The sequence below is a fragment of the Benincasa hispida genome, chromosome 9, assembly GCF_009727055.1.
Source record: "Benincasa hispida cultivar B227 chromosome 9, ASM972705v1, whole genome shotgun sequence".
NCBI classification, from domain to species: domain Eukaryota; kingdom Viridiplantae; phylum Streptophyta; class Magnoliopsida; order Cucurbitales; family Cucurbitaceae; genus Benincasa; species Benincasa hispida.
Window position 1 is genome coordinate 45,656,770 of NC_052357.1, and position 24,184 is coordinate 45,680,953.

The 24,184-nt window shown below is 35.0% G+C and overlaps 1 protein-coding gene across 1 annotated transcript; it reads left to right on the plus strand.

The window, feature by feature from the left end:
• The first annotated feature begins 21,631 nt into the window (after positions 1-21,631).
• Positions 21,632-24,182, plus strand: LOC120085085 (syntaxin-51-like). Its single transcript, XM_039040938.1, has 6 exons — positions 21,632-21,832; positions 22,204-22,425; positions 22,688-22,893; positions 22,984-23,084; positions 23,211-23,255; positions 23,849-24,182. The coding sequence occupies exons 2-6, from the start codon at positions 22,208-22,210 to the stop codon at positions 23,978-23,980; spliced, it is 702 nt and encodes a 233-aa protein (XP_038896866.1). The 5' UTR covers positions 21,632-21,832; positions 22,204-22,207; the 3' UTR covers positions 23,981-24,182.
• The last annotated feature ends 2 nt before the right edge of the window (positions 24,183-24,184 follow it).

Consider the following 24,184-nt stretch of genomic DNA (forward strand, 5'->3'; position numbering starts at 1 on the left):
GTGGTTGATGGCCTCAGAATCTATAATCCAGGCATAATCATCATTTTTCACTAAGCAGGTTTCCAATACAAGTAAATAATATTTACCTTGCTTGGCCTTCTTCTTTTTTGCCAAGTATTTGGGGCATTTCTCTTCCAATGCCTATCTTGGTTGCAATGGAAATAAATTCCCTTTGCAGCTTTGAATGGCCTTCTGCCTCCTTATGCAACAATTGCAGGGTTAGCTTTCCCCTTCACATCTTTCTTCTTCTTCCACTTTTTATTGCCCGTGGAAGAAGTTACAGACTTAGTTCTAGAGGTCAAACCTCTATGGAACTTCTTGAAATATGAAGCAACATTTACCTCAACCTTCTTATCATTGTTTTTATGCAAGGAATGGAAGGTCTGTAGCTCATTGAGCAAGGTAGTTAGGTTGTAGTCAATCTTGTTCAAAACAGCATTGCTACAGAAGTAGAGGAAACTTTCAGGTACAGATTCCAAATTAAAGCTAACCTGACTAACTTCATCGATGTTAGACCCATTCATCTCTGCCACGTTAAAGTGGACCATAATGTTGAGAACATGTTCCCGAATAGATGCCCCTTCTTGCATACGAGCATTAGAGATGTGTATCAGAGCGTCATGCTTGAGCTGTACGAATGGTTGTCCGAACATTCCCCTTAAGGTCTCCATGATCTCACGAGCCATGAGCATGGGCTCATGCTTCTTGGCCAAGACTTCGGTAAGACTAGCCAAGATATACCCTAGGCCTTTTCTTTTGCCCTTGTCCAACGCTCGTATGCCTCTCGAACGTTTCGAGGAGCATTTGGAGTAGGAATGGGAGGACAATCCTCCATCAGGACGAATCGAAGATCATCAATGATCAAAATTGTGTGGATTGTATTTTCCAAGATGTATAGTTTTCGCCAGTTAATTTATCAACGACAAGAAAGTTTAGAGTAGTGGTAGCCATTGTAATAAAAAATTGTTGAAACCATACAAATTATTTATAATTAGTTTACTTGCATTAAACCACTAAGATAACCAATCAGTTTTTAGCAAAATAGTCTAATGTACCCTAAGTGACATCTATTTTGCAATGATGTTTTAGTGAGGCAGAACAAAAGTCACCTTAGGGTGATCAAGTGCCCCTTCAATGAAATGAGATATTCTCAACTATTAGACAGAACAACACCTTATCACTACAACTAACAGTCACCATTGTTCGATCTAAAATTTGTTAACTTGCTTAACAATTCTTGTAAGTGTAACCCCCTTATTTTGGGTTCTAGAGTTCCAACCCAATGAGCCAACCGTAGGAAAAAAAACCGATTGGGACATGAAACTAGAGTAACACTATCCATATATGGTGTTTGAATTAAGCGTCATGCATAACTGCCATCCTTTAGGGGGACACCCACGATGCCACCAGGCGATGCATGAAACTTTACTTCGACCTAATGGGAGAAACTGAGGGATATGTTGTCACACATCTCGCTCTCACTTACTATAAACACCCTCTCCATTCACCTTGATATTGATCTATAAAAATGCCACTCGTAGGGGAACATCCATGGTGCCTCGAGGCTGAGTATAGATCTCACGATGTGAAATTTTAGGGAGAAACGTGAAGAAGATGAAATGAAGTATCATATACCCCATTTTCCTCCCACTGAGCATTTTACCTAGGGTAATTAACTTAGAAAAATCCAGCTATTGATTTTCAACTAAGTGATTGTTTAATTTGCCTAAAAAATCCACTTGTCTTTTGATAGTTAAACAATTTTGATTAAGATCCATTAAACATGTTAATAGACTTCAACCAAACTTGCATGCATGTAACAAAGCTATCTAATTCACCTTTCTAAGTAGGTTCCCAGGTAGAGGTGCAACGTTTCCATCATCTTAAGTACCCCAATCTAGACAGAACCCACCTTAGACAAAACGTCTCTTTTAGATACATTTCTCACATATTTAATCTTTTATCAACAATCAATTTAATCTTATTAAACCAATTAAAAGATTAAACTAAGATTTCTAATTGTCTATCTCAATCATGTTTTAAAAAAAATTAAAAGATGATTATAACCTAAGGTTTGCATGCAACTCTTAATTATTGATTTTAATTCTAATTTCATTTAGTTATAAAAATTATAAATAAATGAAACAATTAAAACATTCATTGCATGCTTAACATACATTAGTTAATCATAACATTTATAAATTAACCTAAGGTAGTGTCATGCTTCATGCAATTTAAAATTATTACTAACATATATAACAATTATATAATAAAGTAATGAATCAAACTATAACATACATCCATACATTCATTCAGCCATATATTATAACAATTATAATATAAATGATGCATGGATATGCTATAAATGCATGCATACATATACTATAACATTTATACTATATGATGCATGTGCATGCTATATAATTTAAATCATGCATATACATATATTATAATACTTATAATATAAAATGATGCATGAATATAAATGCATAACCTATGGTGGGTTTTAAATCTATATGACATACAATATGACATATAAGAAAAAAATACATCACTTGTATATTTAAAACTAACAGTTAATGGACTAGGATAAGACACCTAAAAGGAATTTAAAAGCTAATTATTATAAGAATAAGAGACAACTGGTTCAAATACAAGCGAACCGGGCCTTGAACTGCTCGAAACGGACCAACCAGCTACCGAATTGAACCCGGACAACCTGAAATGACTAAACCGTTGTCAAACCAGGTGAACCATGAATGGAACCGGACTAGAACTGATTGGTTCTTTCCGCATCATAGCGTTGCAACGTTGTGTCCAGTGTTGCAATGCTACAGAAAGAACGTAACATTCTTCTTCGTTGCAACGTTGCAGCGTTAGGGTAAAGCGTTGCAATGCTACGAGATAGTCCCTTCTGGGCACCGTCAAACTCCATCGAAATTTCATCGAAAAAAAGTCTCGTTTTCTTTAGATCTACATCGAAAAAGTTACGAACGACACAAAGACACTTATAAGACTCTATTGCACATAATTATGCCCAAAACAAGGGCCTTTACAAACCAATTTATAAATGAATAAGCCATAAAACTAAGTATCCTATCCCGAGAACATCCATTAACAAACCACATTCATCATTAAAAAGCCAATCATCACATGAATTATGAACAGAATGCAGAAAGGAAAAACCCACCAACACTGTAAAATTTAATTAAAAAAATAGAATTTGGGATCATGACCTGACCTGATACCAATTGAAGAATCCACAGTGAAGGGACACATAGCAGAAGCGGGATCGTCCCAAATGCCATTTGTTTTTAAAAACAATTTTACAGAAAAAGAAGAACTAGATCATGCATGTGAAAATAATATACAACATGCTTTTAATTAAATAGAAAAGAAGAAAAGGTTTTTTTCCAAAAACCTTACCTTTGAAGACTGTATTCAAATGGGAATCCTTAGATGTCCAATTGACACAACCATGAACGCGTCCTTCGTATTCTCTAGGATGAGAGATCCAGGAGTGGTGAACTCTAGTGATTTTTGTGAGGGAAGGGAGGAGATTGAAAGGAACGGAGATCTCAGATAAAAAATTTCTTTTCTAAAAAAAAACACAAAACCTTTCTGCTCATGTTCACGATGAAGAATATCTTTTATCAACTTCTGTCAACCACCCACATTATACGTGGGTGGAGAGAAAATAGGGGAGGGAAGTTAATTCCCTCCCATTAATTCACATTAAAAAAAACAATTTTAATCAATATAATACAATTGTATATATAATAACTAATTTATTATACATATAATTATATCTTATATCACATATAATACATAACCTATAGTTTCAATATTATATCATATACAATATAATCTATAGTTTCTTTTCTCTCATAAATGACATTTAATATAAATCACTTTTGTATTTAATTCAATTATATGAATCCAATTCATATAATTAATATTTGAATCATATTCAAATACTTATTTCCTTTCATAAATAATATAATCTATCAAATACATTATAACAATTATATCATATATAATTAATTTAACTTAATTATATCATATATAATTAATTCCCTAATTTAATTTGAACAATTCAAATTAATCCAAAAACTAATCCTCATTAGATCCCGTTGAGCTACCAAGGAGACATTATGGACCGGTAGCTTGAAGCTCTCATAGTACGTGATTAATTAATTAAACTCTTTAATTAAATTATTCACCATCCATTAACTGTCGGGCACTCCACTAAAGACCGACAACTGCAGTCTTCGCACTATAGATATATTACAGTATCCATTAGATATAACCAATCAACAGTACGATGACTTTTCATAAATTGCTCGTAAGTATAGCTGGACCAAAATTACCATTTTGCCCCTATAGTTACATTTAACTTCTTAAGTACCACTGATCCCTCTAATGAACAATAAGTCATAGTCCAACTATGACTAAACCCCTCTTGGGCCAGGAGAGGGTGTGGCACCACATTGTTTAAGTCATGGAATTAGCCCTTAAGGGAGAAATTTATCTACTTGTCCTGACCTTGGGGAAGGAGTAAATTTCTTCTTGTGTAGCTGTGTTCTCAGCTCCCCAATCAGACGAATCCCCAAAATGGTAGGCTTATTGAATTGGCAATCTGACCACTCTCGCCCATACAAATTAAAGGACCGCCCTCATAGGCAGGAGTTCATAACACTTTCAGGATTCAGGCCATGTTACCTATGGTCATCCTAGTGAAATGTAAATCTCTATTATGAATGACGTTATATAATGAGACTAAAAATTTCGTGTTTCGGTCTTATACAAACTCCTTTGTATAGAATATCCCTGCTCACATGTCTCCATATGAATGATTAAGATCAGATCATTTGTAGCACTTTACAACAATTATAACACCTACAAAGCGGGTCATACTCGTAGTGTCACGAGGATAAGGTATCCAACCTTATGTATCTACTACAGACTATTTAGGTTATTATTTAAACATGATCCACCCGTATGTCTCTACATACATGTTTAAGCTACAAGATAACTCTTGATGTTAGTTTATTGGTTTGTGGTTAATGCAACTAATTTAGAAATAAAATATCATATATTTTATTAAATAAATAATAAGTTTTTATAGTACAATAAAAAACTATAGAACCCTACGAGATTCAGGGCATCAACCTTAGCAATCTCCCACTTGACTTAAAGCTAGCGGGATGCACAATGTAAAATTCAAACTATAATAAAAAGTACACAAAACAATAAACTAGGGCACAAATCACCCAGTACGAATCTCTCACTTTCCCTAGTCTAAATGTGGCCTGTCCCATAGACCCATACTCTACAGGTGACTCTCATACCCCTTTGTTGTGACAGTCTTTGTAAATAGACTAGCAACGTTATGCTCCGAAGCTATCTGCGTGATGATCACATCCCCTCAATGCACAATCTCTCAGATAAGATGATACTTCCACTCTATGTGTTTACCGCGCTTGTGACTCCTAGGCTCTTAGGAATTAGTCACAACACCATGATTATCACAATAAAGTGTAATGGGTTTTGACATGTCTAGAACAACTTCCAGATTCGTCAAGAATTTCCTGAGCCAAACAGCTTCCTTAGCAATTTCACAAGCTGCTACATACTTGGCCTCTATAGTGGAGTCAGCAATGCACCCTTGCTTAGTGCTTCTCCAGACTACTGCCCCTCCATTAAGAGTGAACACTAATCCTGATGTGGATTTCCTAAAATCCTTATCAATCTGAAAATTAGCGTCTGTGTATCCAGTAAGGATGAGATCCTTAGAACCATACACGAGCATGTAGTCCCTCGTTCTCTATAGATGCTTGAGGATATTCTTAACGGCAGTCTAGTGACCAAATCCTAGATTAGACTGATATTTACTGACTATCCCCACCGTATAATAGATGTCAGGTCTCGTACATAACATCGGATACATCAGGCTGCCAACAACCGATGCGTAGAGGATCCGTCTCATTTCCTCAACCTGTTTAGGTGTCTTAGGACACTGTTTCTTAGACAATGTAACTCCATACCTGAAAGGTAGTAAACCTCTCTTGAAGTTTTGCATCGAATATTTGACAAGCATCTTGTCAATATACGATGCTTGAGATAGTGCTAGCATTTTGTTCTTTCGATCTCTAAAGATCTTAATGTCTAGAACAAACTGAGCCTCTCCCAAATTTTTCATTTGAAATTGGGTCGTTAGCCAACTCTTAACTTTAGTCAGTAGACCTACGTCATTCCAAATGAGTAGGATATCGTCTACATATAACACTAAGAAAGCTACTGAACTGTTGATCCCTCTTGTATACACAAGGTCCATTAATATTTTAATCAACGTCAGAAGATTTGATCGTAGTATCAAACTTTATGTTCTAAGATCGAGAAGCTTACTTCAGTCCATAAATGGACCGATTAGGCCTGCAAACCTTTTGCTCTTGACCTTGGGTTATGAATCCTTCAGGCTGCTCCATATAGATGGTCTCCTCAAGATTGCCATTCAGAAAAGCAGTCTTGACGTCCATTTGCCAAATCTCATAGTCATAATATGAGGCAATGGGCAAAAGTATCCGGATAGACTTCAACATGGAAATAGATGAGAAAGTCTCCTCATAGTCGACTCCTTCAACTTGGGTATAATCCTTTGTCATCAGTCTAGCCTTGAAGGTTTGCACCTCCCCATCAACACCCCGTTTTTTTCTTGTAAATCCATTTACAACCTATAAGTTTAACTCCATCAGGTAGATCTACAAGATCCCAAATATAATTGAAATACATCGATTCCATTTCGAGAACCATAACTTTGATCCACTAATCTTTATCAACATCATCCATTTCCTTCTTGGAAGACAATGGATCCTCAACATCTCTGTCAGCTACCATAGCTAGGATTTTAGTTAAGCCCATGTAATGGACAGATGGGTTTGCAACCCTCCCACTACGTCGAGGTTCTCTCAACACTTGAGGTGAATTTGACCCACTAGATGACCTAAGCTCAACAACTCTTGTTGAGGTGTTGGGTTCTTCAAGAACTCTTGTTGAAGGTTTAGTAGTTTCCTTGGGAAGTTCATTCAACACAATTTTATTGCAGGGCTTGTGCTCTTTTATGTGGTTTTCTTCAAGAAAAGTAGCGTTTATCGACACAAGAACTTTGTTTTCTTTAGAATCGAAGAAGTAACCACCTCTTCTTCCTTTGGGATAGCCTACAAATAAGCACAATTTTGAACGAGGTTTCAGTTTCTTAGGATTTGCCTCAAGCACATCTGCTGGCAACCCTAGATTTTGAAGTGATGTAAACTAGCTTTATGACCATTTCATAATTCCAAATGTGTTCTAGCAACACTCTTGGATGGAACACAGTTCAGGATGTACGCTGCAGTCTTTACTACATAACCCTAAATCGAGTCAGGTAAGGAAGTGTAACTCATCATAGGCCGAACAATGTCCAATAGGATTCGATTTCTCCTTTCTAATATACCATTTTGCTGAGGTGTACCAGGTGTTGAGAGTTGGGATACTATTCTATATTCTATCAAATAGTTCTGAAATGTTAAATCCATAAACTTTCCACCTCGATTAGATCGAAATGTTTTAATCTTTTTTTAATTCATTTTCAACTTTAGCCTTGAATTCTTTGAACTTTTCAAAAGATTCAGACAAATGTTGCATTAAATAAACGTACCTATATCTTAAATAATCATCAGTAAAGGTGATGAAATATTCATAATCTCCTCTTACTTTGACATTCATCGGACCACAGAGGTCTGAATGTACTAGCTTTAGAGGTTCTTTGGCCTTGTGACCTTTTCCAGTAAAAGGTCTTTTAGTCATTTTGCCTTCAAGGCAAGACTCACACACAGGTAAAGAATTATCTTCTAACTCACTTAGAAGTCCATTCTTCACTAATCTCTCAATCATATTGAGATTGATGTGTCCTAGTCTTAGATTCCAAATTTGGGCATTTTCTTTGGGAGGAATTTTAAGTCTTTTATGTTGAGTTAATGCAGTCTTAAACATTTCAGTGTTATGGAGTGCCTTAGTAGCTAATGATCTTAGCACATAAAGGTTGTTTTCCAGTTTTGCAGAACAAATATAAACATCATTTTTGGAAATAAACACTTTATTAACAATGAAGTTGATAGCATAACTTTGTTCAAGAAAACACTTTACAGAAACAAGGTTCCTTTTTAAATCAGGAACTATATATACATTTTCTAAAATAAGAAATTTGTTATCAATTGGAGACCTCCCACTACCATAGCCGAGACGACGTGCCTAGTTCCAACCTACATTGTCATCTCACCAGCGTCTAGTTTCCACCAGGAACTAATTCCCTGAAATGAAGAAAAAAACGTGGCTAGTGGCCCCAAAATCTATAATCCAGGCAGAATCATCATTCTCCACTAAGCAGGTTTTCAATACAAGTAAACCATATTTACCTTGTCTGGCCTTCTTTTTTTTTTGCCAAGTATTTGGGGTAGTTCCTCTTCTAATGCCCATATTGGTTGCAATGGAAACAAATTCCCTTTGTAGCCTTGACTGGCCTTCTGCCTCCTTGTGTAGCAACTGCAAGGTTAGCTTTCCCCTTCCCACCTTTCTTCTTCTTCCACTTTTAGGTGTCGGAGGAAGAAGGTACAGACTTTTATTCTAGAGGTCGAACCTCTATGAAACTTCTTGAAAGATGGAGCAACATTTTCCTCACCCTTCTTATCCTTGTTTTTATGCAATGATTGGAAGGTCTGTAGCGCATTAAGCAAGGTGGTCAGATTGTAGTCAATCCTGTTCAAAACAGCATTGCCACAAAAGTGGAGGAAACTTTCAGGTAAAGATTGCAAAATAAAGCTAACCTAACTAGCTTCATCGATGCTAGATCCATTCATCTCCGCCATGATGAAGTTAACCATCTGTTGAGAACATGTTCTCGAATGGATGCCCCTTTTTGCATATGGGCATTGAAAATGTGTTTCAGAGCGTCATTGTGAAACCCAGAATTTCATTTTCCCTTTTAAGAAGGAAATAAAAGAGATTAATTAAGTATGAGTTAGATCCTAAGTTAGAAAACATGAAATTTCTAAGTGATTAAAAGGATTTGTTAAATAACTTTGGAAATAAGCCATAAATAGTGAAATTTGGCTAAGTATGACCATGCGTTGGAAGCCAAGGAGAAAAATGACTAAGTGTTTGACAATGCATTGGTGTGGTGCCATGCGTTAGCCATGAAGTTTTGAGAGGTTACATGAGCAATGATAGAGGCTGAAGTATAGCCAAGAACAACGCATGCGGTAGCCAATGTCTTGAGAGGTTAGAACAACGCATGTGGCGCGATGGATAGTGGCATGCGGCGATGGAGGCATGCGGCGATAGAGGCATGCGGCGATGGGAGCATGCGACGATAGAGGCATGCAGCGATGGAGGCATGCGACGATAGAGGCATGCGGCGATAGGGGCATGCGACGATAGAGGCATGCGGCAATGAAGGCATGCGGTAATGGACGCGGCTGTTATGCGATGGCATGCGGTGATGCTACGCGAGGGCATGTGGTGCGAGGGCATGTGGTGATGCTACGCATACGATGATGCGAAGGTGTGCTGTTGAAGGTATGCGTCGATGGTATACGGAAACACTATGCGTTGGTGTCATATGGCGGTGCTATTCATCGTGCGGCTGAAGGTATGCATCGACGGTATACGACAGCACTATGCGTTGGTGTCACACGGTGATGCTATGCGTCAGCGTTATGCAGCAACGCTATGCGGCAACGTTATGCATTGGTAGTATGCGACAACAACGTTAGGCGATGAATTATGCGGCGGTAAGACGAGCCAGGATGGATGCATGTGCCAATTGATGGTGTCTAGACATAGAAATGTTGCGGCAATTGGATGGGCACATTTGTGGCTAGATGACCACATATGAAGTTGGACGAACGCATATAAGGGTGGATGGACGCATCCAAGGACGTCATCCAAACATGTGGCTTGTTAGGAAGGAGTTTTAGGCCTTAAGTAAATAAGGTGGGTGCATGAGCGGACATACAAAGTTAAGCTTTAAGTGTTGGCTATGAAGGATAAGGACAGTTAAGATTGCATTGATGTGAGGGATGCGTTGATAGTGTAGGGTGAAGACACATCAAGCAGGAGGTGGAAGAGGCCGGGAGTTGGCAGAAGATAAGGAAAACACTTGGATGAGATCAAGGAAAGAGGTATCGAGCAAAGGAGAAGGGTTGAACGCCTATAAAAGGGACAGAACGCCTCACTTCAACCCACACATCAGTTAAGTACATAAAAACCACAAAGAAAGGCAAGAATAAGAGATATTCAAAGGAAGGAAGGCAGTGTTCGGGCGGAGGTACAAGCAAAGGTTTCGAAGGGAACAGGGTTGTACGGACAAACACATAGGCTAACTTCAAACAAGAAGCTTTTCCAAATTACTCGTGCAAATTAGGTGATTTTTGGACCAAAAGTTTCTAAATTAAGTGTAGTTTTCACAAATTTTTGAAGAATGGAATGTCTTGAGATAAGGCTCGAAAGAGTGAGTAATCTAAGCTTAAAATTAAACCTGAAATAGGGTCCAACGGAGGAACAAGGGAAACCGGTGAACTCGGAAGGAAGTTCTCGATCACTATGAGTGGTTTCTTCCCTGTCTCTTATACACATCTAGATGTGTATAAGAGACAGGTGTACGGACAGACGCATAGGCTAACTTCAAACAAGAAGCTTTTCCAAATTACTCGTGCAAATTAGGTGATTTTTGGACCAAAAGTTTCTAAATTAAGTGTAGTTTTAGTGTGAGGGCTGCCTTAACATAATTCTAAATCTAAGGCTGTCAAATTCAAGGAAAACCGAGAGGTGCTCACTAGTGAGGAGACAGTCGGGCCAGGAAGAATAAACTTGATACTCGAAACTTTCGCCAAGGAATTTCAAGGCAAAACTTTAAGAGACATTTTCACATATTTTTTAAGAAGGGAATGTCTTGAGATAAGGCCCGAAAGAGTGAGTAATCTAAGCATAAAATTAAACCTGAAATAGGGTCAAACGGAGGAACAAGGGAAACCAGGTGAACTAGGAAGAAAGATCTCAACAGATCACTATGAGAGGTTACTTCTTTTACTCTTTTAAGCATATTTTGAGTTGATATGCTATAGTTTATATTATGAGATAAGTACGACGTTGGGATGGTCAGGGGGTTTGTGGACCTAGAGCCTAAGCCCAAAATCAATCCTTACAGAATGGTCAGGGGACCAAGGAGTCTAGTTCTTGAGCTTGTGGGATAGAAAACCTTGAATGGCATGGTCAGAGGGCCGACGGGCCTAGCTTCTGAGCTCATGAAAGGGAGAACTATGTGCACATAGGTTGATATTTTTAGTAATGAAATGTTAACCATTTACCATGTGTGTAGGTGAGTTTGTGAAAGCTTCATGGTATGGTAGAGGTTCGCGTGGGAATCTCGTGATAATGCTTGTAAAATACTTGTATTTGTTTTACCACTCACTGATCTTTGTAAAGCTCATGGTTTGTCTCTGTGTTTCTCTTGCAAGTAGCTGACGAGTCCAGTTTGTGCACAAGTCTAGAAATAATATTAAATGAGATTGGTTATTGGGATAATGTCTTTCATGTAAATGTAACTTGAATTTGTAAACTAGTTTCTAATTAAAGCATGTAATATTTTTCCGTTGCTGTTATAAGTAAGGTTATTAAAAAGAAACTAGTAAGTTAACCAAAGTAGCATCAGTTAATATCATGCCTCTCCTCAGGCTCAGGAATGTGAGCTCGGGGCGGGGTGTGATAGTCATGTCTGTGCTGTGCAGACAGTTCTCCGAATATTCCCTTCAGGGACTCCATGATCTTACGGGCCATGAGCATGGGCTCATGCTTATTGACCAAGACTTCGGTAAGACTATACAAGATATATGCTCGGGCCTTTTTGTTCGCCCTTGTCCAGTGCTCGTATGCCTCTCGAACGTTTCGAGGAGCATTTGGACTAGGAATGGGAGGACAATCCTCCATTAGGACGAATCGAAGATCATCAATGATCAAAATTTTGTTGATCGTATTTTTCCCAAATGTATAGTTTTCGCCAGTTAATTTATCAGCGGCAAGCAAGTTTAGAGTAGTGGTAGCCATTGTAATAAAAAATTGCTGAAATCATACAAATTATTTATAATTAGTTTACTTGCAATAAAACCACTAAACAACCAATCAGTTTTAAGAAAAATAGTCTAATGTACCCTAAGTGACATCTATTTTGCAATGATGTTTCAGTGAGACAGGACAAAAGTCACCTTGGAGCGATCAAGTGCCCTTTCACTGAAATGAGACATTATCAACTATTACATAGAAACAACACCTTGTCACTACAACTAACAGTCACCATTGTTCGGTCCAGAATTTGTTAACTTGCTTAACTTTTCTTGTAAGTATAACCCCCTCATTTTAGGTTCTAGAGTTCTGCCTCAATGAGCCAACCGTAGGGAAAAACCGATTGGGACATGAAACTAAAGCAACCCTATCCATTTCTGGAGATTGAATAAAGCATCTTGCATAACTGTCATCCTTTAGGGGGATACCCACAATGCTACGAGGCGATGCATGAAACTTTACTTCAACCTAATGAGAGAGACCGCGGGATGTGTTGTCACACATCCCGCTCCCATTTACTATAAAGACTCTCTCTATTCACCTTGATATTGATCTATACAAATGCCACCCGTAAGGGGACACCCATGGTGCCTCGAAGCCGAGTATAGATCTCACGATGTAAACTTTAAGGGAGAAACGTGAAGAAGATGAAATGAAGTATCATTTACCCATTTTTCTTCCACTGAGCATTTTACCTAGAGTTAATTAACTTAAAATCCGACTACTAATTTTTAACTAAGTGATTGTTTAATTTGCCCAAAAACAACACTTGTCTTTGGATAGTTAAATAATTTTGATTAAGGTCCATTAAACACTTTAATAGACTTCAACCAAACTTGCATGCATGTAACAAATCTATCTAATTCACCTCTCCAGGTAGGTTCCCATGTAGAGGTGCGATGTTTCTGTCATCTTACGTACCCTAGCCTAAACAGAACCCGCCTTAAACAAAAGGTCTTTTATAGATACATTTGTCACATATTTAATCTTTTATTAACAATCAATTTAATCCTATTAACCAATTAAAATATTTATCTAAGATTTCTAATCTTATTAGAAATGTAATATTAGGTTTATCTGAATCATGTTTTAAAACAATTTTAAAAGATGATTATAACCTAAGGTTTGCATGCAACTTTTAATTATTGATTTTAATTGTAATTTCATTTAGTTATAATAATTATAAATAAATGAAACAATTAAGACATTCATTGCATGCTTGACATACATTAATTAATCATAACATTTATAAATTAATCTAAGGTAGTGTCATGCTTCATGCAATTTCAATTCATTATTAACATATATAACAATTATATAATAAAGTAAAGAATCAAACTATAGCATACATCCATACATTCATTCAATAATATATTATAACAATTATAATATATGCATGGATATGCTATAAATGCATGCATACATATACTATAACATTTATACTATATGATGCATGTGCATGCTATATAATTTAAATCATGCATATACATATATTATAACACTTATAATATAAATGATGCATGAATATAAATGCATAACCTATGGTGGGTTTTAAATCTATATGACATACAATATGATATATAAGAAAAAACTTGCATCAGATGTATATTTAAAATTAATAGTTAATGGACCGGTATAGGACACCAAAAAGGAATTTAAAAGCTAATTATTACAAGAATAAGAGTCAGCGGGTTCAAATATAAGCGAATCGGGCCTTGAACCGCTCGAATTGGACCAACCAGCCACCGAACCAAACCTGAACTGCCCGAAATGGCTAAACTGCGGTCGAACTACTAAACCATGAATTGAACTGGGCCAGAATCAGTTGGTTTTCCCCTCATTGCAACATTGCAATGTTATGTAAAATATTGAAACACTACAGAAAGAACGTAACACTGTTCTTTGTCGCAGCATTGCAACGTTAGGGCACAACATTACAACGCTGCGAGACAGTCCCTTCTGGGCAACGTCAAACTCCATCGAAATTTCACCTCAAAAAGTCCCGTTTTCTCCAGATCCGCATCGGAAAATTCATGAACGACACAAGGAAACTCATATACAGACTTTATTGCACATAAATATGCCCAAAATAGGGGCCTTTACAAATCAATTTGTAAATGAATAAGCCATAAAACCAAGTATCCTATCCCAAAAAGATCTATTAACAAACCACATTCATCATTAAAAAGTCATTCATCACATGAATTATGAACATAATGCGGAAAGGAAAAACCAACCAGCATTGTAAATTTAATTTAAAAAAATAGAATTTGGGATCATGACCTGGCTTTGATACCAATTGAAGAATCCAAAGTGAAGGGACCCGTAGCGGAAGCGGGATCATCCAAAATCCCATTTGTTTTGAAAAACGATTTTATAGAAAAACAAGAACTAGATCAAGAATTTGAAGATATGGGAATCCTTAGATGACCAATTGATATAACCCTAAACGCGTCCTTGGTATTCTCTAGAATGAGAGATCTAGGGGTGGTGGGCTAGTGATTTTGGTGAGGGAAGGGAGGAGATTGAGAGGAACAGAGATCTCAGATAAAAATTTTCTTTTCTAAGAAAAAAAAAAACACAGAACCTTTCTGTTCATGTTTAGGATGAAGAAGATCTTTTATCAATTTTTATCAACCACCCACATTATTCGTGGGTGGAAAGAAAAGAGGGGAGGAAAGTTAATTCCCTCCCGTTAATTAAAATTTAAAAAAAACCATTTAAATTAATATGATATCATTTTATATATAATAACTAATTTATTATACATATAATTATATGTTATATCACATATAACATATAACCTATAGTTTCAATATTATATCATATGCAATAAAACCTATAGTTTCTTTTCTCTCACAAATGACATTTAATATAACTCACATTTATATTAAGTTCAATTATATGAATCAAATTCACAAAATTAATATTTGAATCATATTCAAATAATTATTTTCTCTCATAAATAATATAATGTATCAAATACATTATAACAATTATATCATATATAATTAATTCCCTCAATTAATTTGAACAATTCAAATTAATCCAAAAATCGATCCTCATTAAATCCCCTTGAGCTACCGAGGGGATCTCATGGACCTGTAACTTGAAGCTCCAACGGTACGTGAATAATTAATTAAACTCTTTAATTAAATTATTCACCATCTGTTAACTGTCGGACACTCTACTAAAGACCGATAGCTGCACTCTTCGCACTACAGATACATTTCAGTGTCCATTGGATATAACCAATCAATAGTACGATGACCCTCACAAATTGCTCGTAAGTACAGTTGGGCCAAAATTACCGTTTTGCCCCTGTAGTTACATCTAACTCCTTAAGTATCACTGATCCCTCTAATGAGCAATAATAAATCATAGTCCAATTATGACTAAACCCCTCTCGGGCCAGGAGAGGGTGTGACGCCACATTGTTCAAGCCTTGAATCAACCCTTAAGGGAAAAATTTATCTACTTGTCCGACCTTAGGGAATGAGTGAATTTCTTCTTATGTAGCTGTGTTCCCAGCTCCCTAATCAGACGAATCCCCAAAATGGTAGACTTATTATTTCGGCAATCTGGCCACTCTCACCCATATAAATCAAAGGACCACCCTCATAGGCAGGAGTTCACAACTCAATCAGGATTTAGGTCATGTTATCTATTGTCATCCGAGTGAAATGTAAGTCTCTATTATGAATGACGTTATATAATGAGACTAAACATTTCGTGGTCCGATCTTAAAAAAATATCCCCGCTCATATGTCTCAATATGAATGATCAGGATCAAATCATTTGTAGCACTTTATAACGATTGTAATACCTACAAAATGGGCCATACTCGTAGTGTCACTAGGATAAGGTATTCAGCCTTATTCATCTACGACAGATCATTTAGATTATCACTTAAACTTGATTTACCTATATGTCTCTACAAGATAACCTTGGATGTTAGTTTATTGGTTTATGGTTAGTGCAACTAATTTAGAAATAAAACATCATATATTTTATCAAATAAACAATAAGTTTGTACAATACAATTACAAACTATAGGACTCTACGAGATTTAGGGCATCAATCCTAATAGTGGAGATTTGCAATCATCGACCCTGCACCATTCCTTGTTTTGGGGAGTTGAGTTGGGATCGAGGAATCATCTTTTGGGGATCAAGTCCCCATGGAAAAAAATTTCCCGTTTATATTTTAATTTTTTATTTATTCAAAATCAACTAAAATTTTGATATTTATATTAAAATTGTAAATATTTTAGATAACAAATTATATTATTATTGTTTTATTTATTTAAATGAAATTTAAAAAGTTTAAAAAATAGAAACAATGCTTAGCTATTGCTTTATATCTGTAATATAAAGTTAATTATGTTATATATATTAAATAATAATAAAAGTATATATATATATATATATAATTTAAAAATATTAATAAAAAAATATTTCGAGGTGTTGACCCAACCTCGCGAGGATTTTTGGTAACCCTATTTTGTACAATTCTTATGCATAAAATGTTTGTAAGGTAAAATCATCCCAAGGACCAAAGGAGTCACTTAGGTTAAAAATACCCTAAATTGGTTCAAAATGAAGCCTAAAATCATCAAATTCAAAGAAGTCACCAAAATTACAAAAATGGCACTCATTTGAAGTATTTGGCAACAGGATCAGCGTCACATCCCCCGTCCAACACTTCAATGCAACACTTGAAGGCAGTAGTTTCAAAACAGGACAGCGTTGCAATGCCACCCTGAGGCGTCGCAACACTATGAAGATTCATGGAAAAACTCAAAATTCTGCGCTCGCAGCTCATCGCAAGCAAGCATCGAACCACCGTTGCAGCCTTGCCCTAACGCTTGAGGTTTGAAATCGACAAGAGAGTTGCAATGCTCTCTTCAGCGTTGCAATGCTAAACCCTTGATATAAAAATAAAATTTTGCATTTTCACGCAGGAGATTAGATGTAAACTCAATTTTCTCTCAAATTTCTTACATTTCTGCACTTTTTCTTTTATTTTGGGTTAGATTCTTAATTTTCTTGGAATTAAATTGAATATTCAATAATTTTTTATGTAATTTCTTGAATTTCTATAATAAATTCTTGCTAAAATTGACGCTTAAATGTGAAATAATTTCTATGCATTGAATTTAATAATTTTTGGTAAATTTTCTTTTATTCAAATAATGCTAGAAATAATAGCATGTTTACATGCTTAATTTCTTAGGGCACCACAACTGAAAAGTGCAAATGTATAAATTTAGGTTATAGGGATTAATAATCTTCATAATTATGCATGATTAGTAATTCAAGAACAATTACGCTAATAATCTAGGCTTTCCGAACTACTAATTCAATTTTAGTCAAGAATTGTTTTCTCTTAATGCAAACGAACAATTAATTAGGTTGCTATCGATTCTTATTAATTGAGTCATTTAGGTATGATTACTTGTTTAATCAAGAAATTAAGGTTATACATTCCTAGGCTTTTAGGGTATATAGACTAAGTGAATAACTAGTAGGAATCTTGGTTTTGTTAAATGCCTATGATTACCAAGAAAAAATTAAGAGGAAACCTAACTAAACTAAATCAATGAATAAAAATCGAGTTTCTATCTTGACATTTTCACATTTACATTCTTGCACAATTTTATTAATTTCTTTATAGAACTCCCCCCTCCCCTCCCCTCCCCTCAATCATTATAGAGTTTGTTAATTGTTTTAGGGCTAGTTGATGATTCTCTGTGGACCTGTCCCGTACTTATTGCTTATGCTACATTTTTTTAGTGTAAGTTGAAGGAATGAAAATATTGTAACTAATATTTTTTTAGGCTAGGGTTTAAAAAAACGACGTTAAATCCTTCCTAACAATCAACGTCTTCCAATTTGTACTTTTTATCTAATGCCTCCCAGAATAGTGTTGATGTATTATAAGCATTGCAATAGACATTATACAAAGTGTCCTCAAGATCATTAAGTATATAATTATGACACAGGAAGTCCGAATGTATGCATGCTTGCTTCGCAACTTCCGTTTCTAGAGTTATAGCTTCTGGTGGGGTAATTAGGCAATTTTCCTCCAAAATATGAGCAAGATTCAACGTGGTGAGATTGAAGATCATCTTCTATTGCCATCTCTTGAAGTTGTCTCCTTTAAATTTTTCTGGTTTTTCAACATGGGGTTTGACAATGGGTGATCCCATCATGGTAGAAATGTAAATATTGGTGGAAGAGTTTGTAACCATCAGTTCAGATACTTAATTGTCTTCAGATTGTTATGAAAAATGGTATATAAGAACTAAATACACTAGTAAACTAACTACAACTCAACTAGAAACGGTACACTCAATGATATTCAAACTCAAACTTAAGCCAGATGAAGCAACAAGGCCTAGATATGGAAATAATCAAAAACTTGAAAGAACCTCAAAATCCTTTGGAGACTAAAAAATTAGTTGAGGCATGCTTCTGATAAGCGTTGTCCTAAAGAAAATTATTCGCTCTGTACGGATTGCAAGCGGACTATAACTATCGTCTCAACAGGATACAACAACTAACTTCGATAGAACTGCAACTTTAAATTACTCGGATCTGGTAAAACTCTTGGATACTTGCTCTCAACTCAACTCAAGAACGAAAGAAAAAAAATGAAATAAAGGAGAGAACTTTTCAATTTAGAATGGATGCCACAAATGAAGAACCAAGTTGCCATTATAGGCTAGCAACTTAGTAACTCTCCAAAATACAAAATAAAATCAAATAAATAAAAAAAAAATTGAAACATTTGTCAAGTTTAACTTAATGAGTTGTTACTTGATAAAAATCAAACATAAATCATTCAAATTGAAGAAACTACAAATTTAACTTTCATACATGTTAAATTTGTACATGAAGCATCATTTTAATTTGAAAGTTCAATCTGATTTGAAAATTTCTAAACAATGAATTTAATCTACACAATTAAATTCATTTTATGTTTCAAATCTTTACCAAACTTTCACTTTCTTTCACTATATATATATATATCCAGCACACATGTAACATAAGAGGAATATGATTATTAAATTTTTGATTGACGCCTGACTTGAAGACACAATTCATTTATGAAACTGTAAAGCAATCTAAATTATGTGTATATATAATACAATGTTAATCTTATGAATATACGTCTCGTGGATGTGGTTATAATCTATAGTATATTTGATATATAAGTATAAATATTTACTAGTTTATCTAATATATACAACCAAATATTGATTAAAAAAATATTTAGTAGCCATTTGATATATAGGTATTAACATATACTAGTTTTTAATATATACACCACTAATTCTTTCATTAAGCCTATTTGGTGATAATGTGTAGTATTCATACTTAATTTTAACCTACATCTTATGAAATATAAGTACTAATATATAGTAGATTATCTAATATATACAAACAAACATTTACGATATTACTAAACATATTACCAAAATTCCACAAAATGAATGTCTCCTCAAACGTCTTACTATTTTCATAAATGAAAAACTTTTCTATAAACAATACAAAATGAACGTCTTTGATAGTAATGTAAATAAACATATAAGAAAATTATCCATGAAATGAAATGAAATGAAAATCTGAAATTTTGCACCTCTTGCATAATTGAAAACCTACTACATAAGTGAAAATTTACACCTCTTTCTATTGTATCCTCGTCTTCTCTGTAAAGGAATTCTCACCTTCTTGGGTCTACCAACTAGGCGCTTGACATTGGGTGGTTGAATATTTATGGAGCTAGCATCTTCAGATACGTTCTAAGCATGTTGATCACCTAATGGGTTGATTAAATCGTTGTATATTGAAGAAGGAGTGTTGTTGAGATAATATGGTGAAACATAGTCCTTAATCGACAACTGCTTCTTACTCAACACTGCACATGCATGAGAGTACGGAATCTGAAAAATGTCACACATCTTGCCACGACACATTTTAGAAGGCAAGTGTGCATCGTGTTGAAATCTTTCATCTATCACTTGATATTGCATATTGTTTATTGGATTAACCTCCCAAAACATTCTATTTTAATATATACGTGATAAATAAACTTGTGTATATGGAAAAATATACTTTCCTGCATTGTTCTTTCTTTTTCAATTTCGTCTCTTAAAAATCTCTTAGTGGATTTAGTAAATTCAGTCACTTGGTACAATCATCCTTAAAACTTTAAGCATGGAAGTAATAAGTAATCCTCTTGAATCTAAAATGGTTGGACTAAGAAATTTAATTAAAACTAATTTGTTGCAAAATTGAAACTAGATGTTTACAAATTAAACTTGATTAAATTTAAATAAGAGTCTTTTAGCGTTAATTAAATTCATGAAACTTCACTTTTTATATTTCGAAATAAAATTAAAAATTTCTATTGACATCGCAACTATTAATGACTACTATAATAAAAAGTGACGTTCAAGCTATATATATATATTTAAAAGATTATTGTGAATTTCGATAAAGTTATACCAATGTTAATGTGTGGAATACTAGTACTTAAATTTGTGTATAATTTTGTATTTATCTTGAAATGAGTGAGTTTACAGAATATTATTTCAGAATCTTTTAATTAATTAATTATTGTTATTGTTGTTGTAAAAAAATAGTGGACAAATTAGCGAAAAGAAAAAAGAAAAAAATTGAATAGAAGATATGAAAGGTGGAGCAATATAAGGAGGGACATAGTGACGTCACTCAATGATAATTAATACATACTTTTTCGTTAAGATAAAATTTTATACACTAATTTGTTGTACTTAAAAAAAAAAAAAAAATTTTTTAGTAAAGATGTGTTTACCCATTGCAATATAAAATTGTGTTCTATATTGTAAAAATTTCTACTTCAATCCTAGATCGGTTTAACTATCACGTGAACTAATTAATAATAAAATCAAGAAAGTTCTCTTTAATTCGACAAATATCGAAGAATTGAATCTTCAATGCCAAAGAATGTAACAAAGATCCATTAGTAAGCTTGACCAGTGAAACTAAATATTTTCTTGATTAAATTACAAATTTAGTCCATGAACTTGAATTTTTAAGTTCAAGTCCATTTGGTCTTTAAACTTTTAAAAAAATATCTAATATGTCCCTAAACTTTTAGATGTTTATCCATCAAATACCAAAACTTAAAAAAAAGTCCAATACATTTTAACTTTTGATTGTGTATCCAATAAATTTCCTCAACACAAACTTGAAAATTTATAAAACTAGTAATTTTGTTTATAGTTGAGATAATAACATAGAATAATGGGTCAAATTATCAATAATTAATCAAAGTCTTCAACAATCCTACATATTTAAATTTGAATCATATAATTCTTTTTAGAACCATGATGATGATTACACGTGGACGAAGGGACCCACGGTTTACCTTGCGAGTTGGGTTCCAATAATCCCAAGGAACACCTTTATTATTATTATTATAATTATTATTATCATTTTTCATTTTAGGGATTGATTTTCAATCCAATTTGCGCATTGCCAAATTCCGACGTTCTGGTTTCCGATTCCGATTGATCGACGAAAGTTGGTCGCCGGCGGTGGAGGATTTGTATCGTCTTCCATTTGTATTCAATCGATTCCCCATACAATTGGCCACAGCCGCCCGTTGAATTCTTGTCTTTTCCGAACGGGTAAATTCCCTTTCCTTTTGATTATGATTTCTGTATCGTCTTGTAGTTCGATTAATTTCTTCTCCAGGGCAATTTTCGGTGTGTTTGTTGGTTTGTTCTATGATATCTGTTGATTTCAGGGTTTGATTCTATGGTTTTTACCTCAATTCGCCGGTTTTGTTTGTCCTTGGTTTGTGTATGGACGGAAATGTTTGATCCTTCCGTCGATCAATTTGTGGGTGATTCTTCTAGATCATTAGAAGGGTTTATCTCTGCCTGGATTAGTTTTAAATCTAGCTTTTGTCTTCTGCTCGGACGAACTAGCTGGTTATTTAATGATTGACAATGTGAAACAGCTAATTTTCTTGACTTTTGTGGTATTTGGATTGAAGGTCAATGGCGTATACTTTGGAATCATGGACGAAGGAATACAATGAAGCTTTGAAACTCTCTGAAGATATCAATGGCATGATTTCTGAGAGAAGTTCACTTGCTGCATCTGGACCGGAAGCTCAGCGTCATGGCTCAGCTATACGCAGGAAGATCACAATATTGGGTTCAAGACTTGATACCTTGCAGACTCAGTTACCCAAGCTTCAAGGAAAGCAACCAATGTAAGCCATGTCACTTGTGGTTATGGTTTCCCTTTTCCACCGTTTCCAAATAGACAGGGACAGGAATATCAACACGTATGTGTAATTCATTGTAGTTTAAGTCAGAAAATAATGCTTTCAATATGAGATGTGCTGAAATTTATATCTGTATATGTCGTGTGGATATCTAACTCTGCACTTTTGTGGTAACTTTTCTGGGAATTGGGTGGTTTTATGTTCTGGATGGTATATTTATATTATATCGGTATCTCGTGGTTTGTAGACCAGAGAAAGAGATGAATCGTCGCAGGGACATGATTGCAAATTTGAGAACAAAAGCTAAGCAGATGGCTTCAACATTGAACATGTCTAACTTTGCTAACCGGGATAGCTTACTTGGTCCAGAAATAAAGCCAGCTGATGTCATGAACAGAACAGAAGGCTTAGATAACCGAGGCCTAGTTGGTTTTCAACGACAAATTATGAGAGGCAGGTTTATTTGTTTTAAGTTTTTAACTCGCTCGAAAAATTTCACAACTATGAATCTCTGTTAATGTGAAAATGTGATCTTTGGAGCAGAGCAAGATGAAGGCCTTGAGAAACTGGAAGGTACTATAATTAGCACAAAACATATTGCATTGGCAGTCAATGAAGAACTTAACCTTCACACGAGACTTATTGTATGTCTTTTGATCATTTGTTATGTTAATTTATTTTGTTGACTTACTTGATCGCTAACACAATACTTCTCATGAAGTTAATTCTTATCGTTGTAGTTTTGTTTTTAACTCTGTTCAACGGTGCAGGATGATTTGGATGAACATGTCGATGTTACGGATTCCCGATTACGGGTATGAATCTCTTGTTCTAAATCTTTTCTCACACGATGGTTGTTTTGTTCTGACATCTGTTGTGTACTATAAGTTATAACTGCGAGAGGGTTCACCGTGTTGGAAAGAGAACTTTTAGTGTGAGACATGGGCAGAGTGAAGAATAAAGGGGCAATAGATAGTCGTTTTCTCTTCTAAATTTTCAAATTCAAAAGATTATACTTAGAAAGTCAGATTGTAAATGTTGCCCCTTGTGAAAATTTCTGGCTCGTTCCTGGTGTCGAGGATTGGATTTCAGCGGTTCAAACTTCCTCGAAAGTTTAGATTATCATTATTGTACTTTTTCCCAAGAAGATTTTTCAAATTGGACTGCATCCTTCAAAAGTGGACGGGATCTATTCTTTCGATAAATGATAAATCCCAATCCTTCTGTTTGGAACACTTTGAATATAAATTGGGAGTGCTAATGAGCTTGGTAACAACAGATGTTAAGACTATGGCATCATGTCATGTATTCACGTCTGTGAATCCGTTTCTTTCGCTCTCCTTTTTTGATTGGTTAAATATATATTTCATTGCTCTAACTTATAAACTTGTGCATTTGATTAAAACAGCGAGTGCAGAAGAGGCTGGCAATATTGAACAAGCGGACCAAGGGTGGTTGCACTTGCATGTCAATGATTTTAGCAGTTGTTGGGATTGTGGTTCTTATTGCTGTCATATGGCTACTCATCAAGTATTTGTAATTCATTGTCTTGGTGTGAATTGGCTTAAACATAACCTTGTGGTGTAAGATTCTGATATCTGTTGTTTTTCTTTGTGAATTTGTGTTTTCTTTTTCCTTCTTTCACTTGATGTGGTGTAAGATTCCTTCTTTCCATGAGATTGAGGCGATTTTGGATTTGTATATTTTCAGTTTAAGCAACTATTGTGATTGCCAACTCTTCATC

Bases quoted from the DNA above. Each gene is read 5' to 3' on its own strand.
- LOC120085085 (XM_039040938.1), top strand. From the start codon at position 22,208: ATGGCGTATACTTTGGAATCATGGACGAAGGAATACAATGAAGCTTTG. The intron at 22,426-22,687 runs GTAAGCCATGTC...CGTGGTTTGTAG, and splicing joins CTTCAAGGAAAGCAACCAAT to ACCAGAGAAAGAGATGAATC. The intron at 23,085-23,210 runs GTATGTCTTTTG...TCAACGGTGCAG, and splicing joins ACCTTCACACGAGACTTATT to GATGATTTGGATGAACATGT.